Source organism: Lynx canadensis, chromosome B4, assembly GCF_007474595.2.
Source record: "Lynx canadensis isolate LIC74 chromosome B4, mLynCan4.pri.v2, whole genome shotgun sequence".
In the NCBI taxonomy this organism is placed as follows: Eukaryota; Metazoa; Chordata; class Mammalia; order Carnivora; family Felidae; genus Lynx; species Lynx canadensis.
Genome location: NC_044309.1, coordinates 54005731 through 54017849, shown reverse-complemented (window position 1 = coordinate 54017849; position 12119 = coordinate 54005731). Strand labels below are relative to the sequence as shown.

The following is a 12119-nucleotide window of genomic DNA, read 5'->3' as shown; positions in this document are numbered from 1 at the left end:
TAATCCATAAAGTGAAAGTCTTCAGGGAAGGCAATCTGCCATTGTCCTCCCCCATGGATGGCTGTATGGCATCTCTGCTTTGGCATCTAGAGAGGGAGGCAGAGGCAAGAACACAGCTTGTTCAGGCCTCATTGTGTTATCAGAGGCACCAGGCATCTATTGAGAGCTCTGCAAAACTTATCTCCATGACTTGTTTTCAAACTCTGGAGGAGGGCTTTCCTTATTAGAGTATCCAATACTTAGTTCAAAAACACCAATCTGTAGAAAACTTGTGAAACTATAATTTTTTCTAGGGTTTCCATCTCACCCAGAGTAACAGCCAAAGTTCTCACAGTGACTCTCAGACCCTACAGAAGGATCTGGCTTCCTGCTTTTTCTCTGACCTCATCCCTTACTGCTTCCCCCTCACTCACTCTGTCCTGGCCCCACAGACCTCCTTATTATCCTCAAAAATAGCCAAGTACCACTTCACACCCATTAGGATGATTGATATAAAAAAAACAGAGGATAACAAGAGTTGGGAAGCATATGTAGAAATTGGGATGCTTGTGCATTGTTAGTGGGAATGTAAAATCGTGTAGCCACTGTGGAAAAAAGTATTGTGGGTTACAAAAAAACTACATATACACTTCTGGGTATATATCTCACAGAATTTAAAGGAGGAACTCAAAAAGACATCTGTATACCCGTATTCGTAACACCATTATTCACAACAGCTAAAGGTGAAACATCCACATGACCATCAGTGGATGGATGGATAAACAAGATGTGGGATATACAGACAATGGAATATTATGCAGCCTGGAAGAGGAGGGACATTCTGACATATGCTATAAAATGGATGAACCTTGAAGATGTAATGTTAAGTGAAATAAGCTGGTCACAAAAGTGCAAATTGTATGATTCTACTTACATGAGGTATCCAGAGTAGTCAAATTCATGAAGACAGAAAACTTACAGAGACAGAAAGTACAGGAGCTACAGGGAGTTACTGTTTAGTGGGTACAGAGTTTCAGGTGAGGAATATTAACAAGTTTTGGAGATGGATGGTGGTGATGGTTACACAAAAGTGTGAAGGTGAGGCTGTCTTGGACCATCCATTTTAAAATCACCACCTACTCTGAACACATCCTAGCCTTTGCTTTGCTTCCATTTTTTTTATCTGATTTTGTTAACTAATCCCTTTTACCATTGGGTAAGAGACATGGCCCCAGTGTTCATGGTGGCTTTTCTCTGTTTACTTTTCTTATGTATTCTGGACTGTTTCCAGTTTAGAAGTGTTGGTGTGCACAGGCACTACATTATTATTTAAAGTTCTCACCCTGAACTCAAACCCCTACTCTTGTTCATGACTGCCCCCTATCAGAGTTGTAGGGTTGCTGAGTTAGAAGTTCAGAACCTCTGGGGAAGCTAAGCTATACAAAAAGCTGTATACTTGTTTATTTGGGAGCCACTGGTTTGATTGGTTCCAGAGTTTTTGTTGTCTGGAAATTCTAAGTAGGACAAGAGAATTTACATACTTTGAGATCAGGAAGGAGCTGTGCTTGGATACAAAGGGTTTGATATAATCTCTGGAGAGGAATGTTGCATTTAAAGTCCACTTCTCTGAAACTTTGAGTACTTGAAAATAATTATTTAACATCCTCTGTAGCCTTCCTCTAAAGTCTTTATCAAACTTCTAGCAAAGCAACTGATATCCAAACTATCTTTGAGGCTATTCAGGAGAAGCCACAAATTGGCAAAAGTGTTAATGCACAAGCATGGGAAACAGTGGGACTTACTGACTTTAAAATTTTTTTTGAAAAGGAAAGGTCTAGAGTGAAGGCAGTACCCTTCTTACAGACAGAGGAATGAACACAACGACCCTCCAGGACAAAGGAGAGCAGGTGAGGCTGGCTGGGAAAGTAAGACAGCCTGCAATTTACTGGGTATATATTGTTGGATTTAGCAGGTGTTCTTTTTGGCCATTTGTGATGGATATTTTGTTTTGGAGTTTTTAAGGAGCTCAGAAACTGAGATAAACACAGAGAAGAAGTAGAAAGAGAGAGCCAGGGGTATTTTGGAATTCATACAAGCTGAATTCATGTCCCCTGCCCCCTGCTATGTATTTCTTTAAGCACATCCCCTGTGTAAGCACCTTCTTAGGGAGGGATTGTTTCTTAATTAAAGTAAGATTCACAGACACAGAGCCCACATTAGGAAATGTCCTCAGGGAATGCACTTGAAATAGATGATGGTGCCTGTTCTAGTTTATTTACAACTTACACCTTTGTTTGGCCCATTCTATCTTTCCAAGCAAACAAACAAACAAACCTTCTAGGAATCTCAAGATATATTAGTCATTCAATACATCTCTATATGCATTTTCTCTGTCCCAAATGCCTCTTAAGTTTCCTTGCTACAATTATGAGAAGATCCTTATCCTGGGTAGTGAGAGTTAGAAGGGGAGTGTGGAATTCAGAAGGAGGTATATGGATCCTGGCCCTTCCCTCCCAAAGTTTTTGGGAATTTAAGTGACACACCCAGGACACCAGCAGATAGAAAGGGGAAATGTTTCACATGAGCAGCAGGATGCCCTGTAAGTGTTGGTGGGAAAAGGAGGAAGGTTGGAGATGGGGCTCAATCATGATGGCTTAGAAAAGGCCACCTAGATGTTGAGATGGGGGAGGTTGTAGAATAGGTTTGAGAAAAGCTAGAGCATCAAGACTGGACAGAAAGGAGTGAGGAGGACATCCCTGGCAGGACAGGCACTTAGTCAGGCCAAAGGCTCAACCCAGGAAGGGTAAGGCAGGATGTGAGAAACTGAGTTAGGAAGGAGGTGATGGACCTGAGGGTTGGGAGAGAATTAGGATGGGGCTCTGACAGCTGAGTCAGAGTCTGGACTGAATAAAAACCATTAGAATAACCACAGATTACTGCACAGAGAGAGGGCATTTCTGAACATTGGTTTTGAAAACAGTGATTCTCTGTGTTGTTATAAACTGGATTTGTGATAGTCTCTCTCAGGATTCCCAATAATGGGTTTGCTTTCTCTTCTGTAAGCTTGCTTGCTTATTTTTTTTTCTGCTTGTTGGTGTCATAAAATATGATTATTTATTCCCAGATGTTTTGTTCTTTAGATTATTTCTCTGATATCTTCATAGTTTGTCTGTAGTCCACTTTTGCTCATATTTAGTAAAAGTGGGAAGAGCACAAGGACAACCCTGCACAACACAGCTGAAGGAAACAGAAATTATCAAAAACATTGCCCCTCTCCAACCCTGCCATTCAGATGGTCCTCTTCTGGCATTCCTCCTTAAAGTCCATGGATGGACTTCAGAAGAGTGTAGGACATTTTTTTGAGGTGACCAACCTTAAGGGGTGTATGATTCAACAAATGAGAGGAACCACTCTTGTGTCTTTGTTAGGAGGTAGGTGGCTCCCCAGAGGGAGAAACATGGTACAAGCATCCTTAGTGCCCAGAAAGGAGCCTCCAAGAGACAGTTGAAGGAGCTGATGGAGAAAGAAGAATTGGGAAAAGGGAAATGGGTTCAGAGGGAACTGGTAAGAGGGGTGTCCCGTCTTCCCTTGTTCTCTACCCTCTTTCTAGCAGGCATTCTTTCTCTGTGTTCCCCATGTCCTGATGATTACAGGATTCTGGTTCCCCTTGAATTTAATTCTATTGAGAGCCTGCTCACAGTGTCATCTCATGCAATTCCTTTGTCGAACCTGAAGTGCACAGAGTGGAAACAACCCTCCTTCAGTCATGGGCTTTTAGCACCATTGCTTCCTGTCAGGCACCTTTACAAAGCATTTTATTTTCCCCTTTCATCCTGATCTCTATTCTCATTTTCTCTCCTCACAGTGGGTGTGTGTGTGTGGGGGGGAATTACTGTCCTGTATTTAACAAATGATCTTCCAGTATATGCTCTACATGTATATTTAGAAACATTCATCCACTCAACAACAGTTGCAGATGCGAGGAATAGAGCCAGGAGCAAAAATTTTTTTTTTTTAAAGTCATGTTTTCATGGAGCTTACATTCTTTTGAAGTGAGACAAATCATGAACAAATAAGTAAGACATTTAGTACTTTGGGCAGTGATATGTGTTATAGAAAAAAAAGCAGGGGGATAAGGTATGTTATCTGTGATTAGGAGGAGATTGCAGTTTTATATGGGGTGATTAAGAAGGTCATGCTACACATGTCCTATTTCACTAAATGCAGTGAAGTGAGCAGCCATGTGGATATGTGGGCTATAAGTGCTGCAGTTATAGGGGACATCAAGTAAAAAAGCCCTGAGGTAGGGTCTCGCCTGGTATGTTAGGAGGCCAGAAGGTTAGGAGACCAGTGGCTAGAGAAAAATGAATGGGAAGAGAGAAACAGAGGCTGAGAGGTAGCTGGGTCAGTGACCAATACTGTAGGACTTTGTAGGCCATTTGTAAATGCAGACATTGGCTTTTACTCTGAATAAAAGGGAAACCAATGGAAGGTTTTGAGAAGAGGAATGATGTGATATTTTTAACAGATATGTGTGTATCCTTGACAATTATACAGCATTTTTGTCTGTTTTATAAAAGTGCATAAATGGCATTGTGCTTTACACCTCATCCTGCTTTTACTTTTCCTACCTGTCATTGTTTCTGAGAGGTACCCATGTTTTTAAATGTAAATCTACTTTATTATTTCTGACTTCTGTGCAGCATCTCATTGTGCACATACCACACATTTTATTTATATATCCCTCTAGTAACAGATGCTGGCGTAGCTCCAACTACTTGCTGCCACTAATAGTCCTGTGATGAACATGCTCATATGAGCCTCCTTATGGACTCAGGAGAGAGTTCCTTGGAGTGTTTACCTCAGAGAGGGATTGTATGGTGGAAGGGTGTGTGCATTCTTAACTCCAATAAGATTGTGCTTCAGGGTGGTGGCCCCAGTGACACTCCCACCAATGGTGCATGATAGTTTGTATCCTCTCATCAAATTCTCAGGTTGATCCAATAAAAGTAAGTTTCCTCATGGATGAGGAAACTGAGGCTTAGAGAGATTAAGCAAATTACCCTGTTTCTATAGTCAAGCAGAAGATCCAGGGCTCATATCCAAAATCTCTAACATAATATTCATTGCTCTTCCCTCTCTAGTACCCAGCATTGTCTCTTCCAGAAATAAGATGAGACATCTATGATTACAGATTATTATTATTATTATTATTATTATTATTATTATTATTATTATATTAAAGCCTTACATTTTTCAATGCCTTCTCTAACGCAGTAAGCCTAGGACCCCCAAGTGATTAGCAACAGCATGTATGAGGGTATCTAATTAGTGTCCTTAGAGTTTCAAGGCAAAAATATATGGAATAAAACCATATTCATTATCTCACAATGGCTAGCTAACAGGCTTGAGTTTTAGTGGATGATTTTGAAGATAGACATATGCAAAGACTAATTTATTTTCAAAGCTTGAAGACTTTATAGCAGATTTTCATATTAAATATTTGGTAGATTATATTAAGTACATAGTGTTTGCTAGGCACTGAACTAAGTATTTTATACTCATAATTTTATTTACTCCTCACAATTATCCTATGCAGTATTTGCTTTTATTCCCATTTGACTGATGTGGAAACTAAAGCCCCTGGAGGTGAACTAATTTGTCCAGAGTCACCTGGTATGAGGTTGAGTTGTGATTTGCACCTGAGCAGTTTACATTCAGAGACTTACTCCTAACTACTAAACTGTGCTGCCTTTTTGTGAAGAAAGCTTTTAGAATCTCTTCGCTTTCAAATTGAGGACCAGTTCTTCTCAGCTGGGTGGTTGAGAGCAGTCATGGGAAGTGGACAAGAATCTCCAGGGCGAGAGGTTATGACATTTGAAAATGTCCCCAGGTGTCTTCATTATGCCTCCCTCTGTCTCCCGAAGTCAGAACCTCTGCCTTAGGACATCCCACCTAGATTATAGCACCTGAGCATAATGCCTTCAGAAAAGTAGGGATTCTCTACCTGGGCATGAGTTGTTCATTGCCTGTAACCCAAGGTAGCCTGATATTTTTAAACAAGTGTCATCAAAGGCAAATGACCTATGTGTGGCTTATACTTGCCATAAATGATATACAGTCAAGGTTTTATCACAGGTGGTTTTCCCTTCACACTTTTGATTTTGCTTGCCTTCTATAAGGAAGGTAATACCATTTAAATTTTTTACCTGAGCCAGGTTTATAAAGGTTGCTTGGCTACAAAGTATGTATCTCAAAGTCAAGTAGATAGCAATTATAGATTTTGTGTTCTTTCAGGTTTCTCTTCTCAGTTTGTACATGTTCAACAAGATATGTATTGAGTACCTAACTCACAGTCTAATGGAGTTAGGCAGCTGAGCTGGAATTTTGACATATTAGGAAAAATGGCACACGGAGTAACCCTAGCATTATGAGAACACACAGGAAGGGCAGCATAAGGGTCTGGGGAAGCTTCCTGGGGAAGCAACATCTGAGCTGGGAACTGAAAGAGAAGTGGGGGTTAAGCTATGTGAAGGGGACAAGAGGGCATTACAGGCAGGGAACAGGGTGAGTGTGGAATTTCGCAACTGGGAAATTGTGCAGGAACTTGGCAAGGGACGAGGCTGGAGGGATCAGCACAAGTCAGCTGATGAAGGAAGGAAGGATTATGAAGGAAGGGCAGTGGGAATCACTGAAGGGTTGAAGCCTGGGGGTAGGTGTGAGATACGTCAATCACATTTATACTGTAGAAAGTTCCATGAGTGAACAATTGATCCTCCTTATCTATCTTGTGAGCTTGTTGGTAAATCATAACGTTGGGGCTGTTGGGCAGCACAGAAGGAGTTTAGATGGATTTGTAGACAGAAGGTCAGACCCATAAGTCAAGGGTTCCTTTTGATAATCTGTAGAAGAGACTTTTCCATTTTGATTTGATCTTTCCATCTTTAGAAACCTCTGACATTTGCCAAAATTCTCTCAAAACCAAAGCCTGATTAGGGAAGAGAGAGGGGGCTGCATGGCTTTGTTTTTTTTCTGTTCTGCACTACTCATTCCTGGGGCATTGCTGTGAATTGTTCACCTGAAGCCTTGTTCTGCTTGAGGAGGGGCCATTTGAATAGCAGCAACAAAGAAAAGGAAAAGAGGAACCAGATATTTGGCATATTCAGACAACGGTTTGAGTGAGTTAAAAACCCCTTGTGAAAACTTAATAGGGAGTTTTAAGTGAGTGTTTTAATACAAGCTCCTAGAGCAGGCAGAGTCTCCAAGCTGCTGGAAGCTGGCATCACAGATGAGGCAAAGTGGTTATAGAGCAGTGCGGACAATGAGGAGAATGTCTGCAGAAGTGAACTCACTTTCCTGAAACCCAGAGAGGGAGGAGACAGAGGAATTGTTTGGTTGTGAGCTACTGAGCTAGGTGACTTACTTCTTTTCTCCCTACCCATCATAGTCTTGTAGACCATGGTTTATAAAACTTATAAAACTTTACTTAAAACTTTACTACAACTTATAAAAGTTGTAGTAAATTTTGCCTTGTTGCTTTGGGTGAGGCTTAATTAATGTCAGCATTCATAAAACCACCTTTCTGGCTCTTCTCCCTACTTAGTAATGGACCCTTGATTGGCTGCTGCACCTATATCTCCAGTGTTTCCTCACCAGGCAGACTTGTCCTCTGATTCTTGCAGGTAGTTATGGAGGCCATGCCTCTTTCTCCCTCTTCCTCTCTTCTCACAGCGCCCCCTGTGGGCCTAGATGGGTAAAGTGAAGGGTTGGACTGTACATTCTTTGCCATCAGTACAACTAAATGGATGATGCAGAATGAGGAGAAAAGGGGGCAAAGTGCCATCTGACCTTGGGTAGCTTATGTTGGGGCTAAGGGTTTTAAGACTGGGGACCATATTTGTATTTTAAACTCAGGTGATATTTAAAAATGGGTCTTTGGGGCGCCTGGGTGGCGCAGTCGGTTAAGCGTCCGACTTCAGCCAGGTCACGATCTCACGGTCCGTGAGTTCGAGCCCCGCGTCGGGCTCTGGGCTGATGGCTCAGAGCCTGGAGCCTGTTTCCCATTCTGTGTCTCCCTCTCTCTCTGCCCCTCCCCCGTTCATGCTCTGTCTCTCTCTGTCCCAAAAATAAATAAACGTTGAAAAAAAAATTAAAAAAAAAAATGGGTCTTTAATTGAGGCCCTCTAGTTTGTGAATTAATGTGTCATAACTCATGCTCAAGTACCGTGCAAACATCCCACATGTAATTATGCACAATAAATTCATGTTCTGTTGTGTCTTACAGCTTTGTTTGTTTGTTTGTTTAGAGAGCATGAGTGAATGAGGCAGAGGGAGAGAGAGAGAGAGAATCTTAAGCCAACTCCATGTCCAGCATGGAGCCTGATGCAGGGCTCGATCTCACAACTGTGAGATAATGACCTAAGCCAAAATCAGAAGTCAGATGCTTAACTCATTAAGCCACCCAGGTGCCCCTCTTATAGCTTAATCAGTACATGAAGCTGCATGAGTTAGATGAACCCAAAGGGGCTGGCGTCATGTGGTGTATAAAAGAACGTTGGGAAGTATTTGGCACTTCTTTTGTGGTGGGGGGAGAGAAACAGGGTTGATTTGTATATGATGTCCTTTGGTGTCGCTCTCTGCAATATCTGTGTTGCAACAGGTGCTATGGGACTTTTGATCTTTGGTTGGTTGGTTGGAAATGGGTTCAGTAAATAGTTATTGTTTACTTAGGCATTGTGGAGGGACAGCACATACCAGAAGAAATACAGCGTAGCAGGTTTGAAGCCTGAGAAGCTAAACTCAGCAGCCCCAAACCATAAGCTTAACTCAGCCTCACTGAAGATGATACCAGACTCTGTACCCCCTGGACTTGCTACAGCTCTCTGATCCTACAATCCTCTTCAGTTCCAGCCAGAATGCTGTGTCGGGCACTTCGCAGATTTGGTCAAATGCTGGTACGCAGATGTACGCTGGAGGAAAAGAAAACTGAACCTACCCCTCTCAGATGGCTAAGCACTTTGGATTTAGTGGCCCTGGGTATAGACTACACTCTGGGTGCAGGTGTGTATTTCCTGGCTGGCGAAGTGGCCAGCAATCAAGCAGGACCAGCCACTGTGATCTGCTTTTTGGTGGCTGGCCTATCTTGTGCATTGGCTGGGCTGTGCTACGCAGAGTTTGCTGTCCGGGTTCCCCATTCTGGCTCTGCATATCTCTACAGCTATGTCACTATAGGTGAACTCTGGGCTTTCATCACTGGCTGGAACTTCATCCTCTCCTATGTTGCTGGCGCAGCCAGTGTAGCTCAGGCATGGACAAGAGCTTTTGACTACCTGATTGGGAACCAGATCTCTCAGACCCTGCATGAGAGTATCTTGCATGTTCAACAAGTACTTGCAGAATATCCAGACTTCTTTGCTATGGGTCTGGTGTTGTTGCTCACCGGAGTGCTGGCTCTGAGGGCTAGGGAGTCAGTACTGTTTACCAAAATGATCACATTGGTGAGCCTTTTGATTCTTGTCTTTGTCATCATCTCTGGCTTCATTAAAGGGGACCTGCACAACTGGAAGCTCACAGAAGAGGACTACGTAAAGGCTGGACTCAATGACACCTCAAGCTTGGGCCCTCTGGGCTCTGGAGGATTTGTGCCTTTTGGCTTTGAGGGAATTCTCCGTGGAGCAGCTACCTGTTTCTATGCATTTATAGGTTTTGACAATATTGTTACCAGAGCTGAGGAAGCCCAGAATCCCCAGCGTTCCATCTTCATGGGCATTGTGATTTCACTGTTCATCTGCTTTTTGATGTATTTTTGTGTCACTTCAGCACTTACACTTATGGTGCCTTACTACCAGCTCCAACCTGGGAGCCCTTTGCCTGAGGCATTTCTATATATTGGCTGGGCCCCTGCCTGCTATGTTGTGGCTATTGGAGCTCTCTGTACTCTTTTCACTACAATCTTGAATGATATGTTCTCTGCACGTTGGGTGATCTCTGTGATGGCAAAGGATGGCCTCCTGTTCCATGTCCTTTCCAGGACCCACACCAGCAGACATATCCCCATTGTGGCCACTGTGGTCTTGGGCATTATGGCAGCAGTCATTGCATTCTTCTTTGAACTCATTCATCTTGTGGACTTCATGTCCATTGGGATCCTGTTTACTCACTCCCTGGTAGCTATTTGTATCCTCATCCTCAGGTATCAGCCTGAGGTGAAGAATGGGAGAAATGAATCTGTGGTGCAGGAGGAGAATGGACCTGCAGCAGAGCAGCTGACTCTACAGGAACTACTTTTCACAGGCAGCTCCTCCCCCACTCCACTCTCTGGCCGGGTTGTCTATGTTTGCTCCTCACTGCTTGTTCTGCTGCTCACTCTTCTTTGCCTGGTGCTGGCCCAGTGGCCAGTTCTGCTTTCTGGAGACCCACTGTGGATTTCAGTGGTTGTGGTGCTCCTGGTGCTCATCATTGGGATCACTGGGGTCATCTGGAGACAGCCACAGAGCTCCAGTCACCTTCCCTTTAAGGTCCCTGCTCTGCCTCTCCTCCCACTACTGAGCGTCTTTGTGAATGTTTGCCTTATGATGCAGATGACAGCTGCCACCTGGGCCCGATTTGGTGTCTCCATGCTGATTGGGTTTGCTATCTACTTCAGCTATGGGATCCAGCACAGCCGAGTCGCTAACCCCACTTAAGTTAGCACCAAAACTATAGACCTTGAACTCAGCAGTGCCAATACATATTGAGTGTTACATCATCACACCTAAATGCAGTCTTGTCCCTGAACGATTTTGGAGAGTACTCTTGAGTGCATGGAAAGCTCGGACTCCCATGGGATGTTGGTGAGGGAATACTAATAGAGTTCTGTACTTATTGTGGAGTGAAGGATGTGTCTTTGCTCTCTCTCTCTCTGTCTCTGTCTCTCTCTCTTTTTACTTGTCTACTTTACAGTTGTGTCTGTAGCAGCTCACTGGCCTTACTGGCTTTAAAAAAATATATTATTAAAATAAACTAGAAAAGTGTTTTTGTTTTCTTTGAGTAAATATTCAGTAGTGATATTACTGGACTATATAGTAATTCTATTTTTTATTTTTTTTAGGAACCTGCACACTACTTTCCCTAGAAACTGCACCAATTTATATTCCCACCAACATTGTATGATAGTTTTTTTTTCTCCACATTCTCACCAACACTTATTATTTCTTATCTTTTTTCTTTTAGCCAATATGACAAAGCAAGTGATATCTCATTGCAGTTTTAATTTGTGTTTCCCTCGTGATTAGTGATGATGAGTATCTTTTCGTGTGTCTGTTGGTCTTTGTACATTTTATAAATGGATTTTTTGATGTTGAGTTGTATAAGTTCTTTATATATTTTGGATATTAACCCTACTGGATATATCATTTGCAAATATCCACTCCTACTCAGTAAGTAGCCATTTTGTTTTGTGTATGGTTTTCTTTGCTGTGCAAAAGCTTCTTCTTTACATGAATAAGAAAAGATATATATACCTTTATGTTTATTATAACATTACATACAATAGCCAGGATATGAAAATAACCCAATTGTCCATTAATATATATATGGTAGAAAATACTCAGCCATTGAAAAAATGAAATGTTGCCATTTACAAAAACATGGATGGACCTAGACGGTGTAATGCTAAGTGAAACAAATCCAGCAGAGAAAGATAAATACTATATGATTTCACTCATATGTGGAATTTAAGTAATAAAAAATATCTTGGGGCGCTTGGGTAGCTCAGTCAGTTAAGTACCCCACTGCAGCTCAGTTCACATTCTCACAGTTCATGGGTTTGAGCCCTGCATTGGGCTCTGTACTGACAGAACCTGGAGCCTAATTCAGATTCTGTGTCTCCCTCTGTCTTTGCCCCTACCCCCGTTCATGCTCTGCCTCTCTCTCTCAAAAATTAAATAAACATTTAAAAAAAGAGTACACTTATCTTTATGATTACTCAGAAATTTATGGAATTGCTGAATCCTTATATTGTACACCTGAGAATAATATAATGACACTATATGTTAATTATACTTCAATTAATAACATAAAGGAAACTAGAAAAAATACAAAAATAAAGATGAAATATGGCCCCTGCCTTTAAGGAGTTTATATTCTTTTTTTTTAAGTTT

The 12119-nt window shown here is 42.0% G+C and overlaps 1 protein-coding gene across 4 annotated transcripts in view; it reads left to right on the top strand.

The window, feature by feature from the left end:
- LOC116738193 (cationic amino acid transporter 3-like) overlaps nt 1-10985 on the top strand; it is a 47508-nt gene extending 36523 nt beyond the window's left edge. For 3 of the 4 annotated variants that reach the window (XM_032593930.1, XM_032593928.1, XM_032593927.1), the window contains 2 exons: nt 1807-1886; nt 8710-10985. In XM_032593930.1, coding sequence (XP_032449821.1) covers nt 8895-10664 — 1770 coding nt within the window. In that variant the 5' untranslated portion in view covers nt 1807-1886; nt 8710-8894 and the 3' untranslated portion in view covers nt 10665-10985. The remainder of the gene's footprint in view (nt 1-1806; nt 1887-8709) is intronic. The other variant, XM_032593929.1, reaches the window with a different exon arrangement.
- Nucleotides 10986-12119: the final 1134 nt, after the last annotated feature.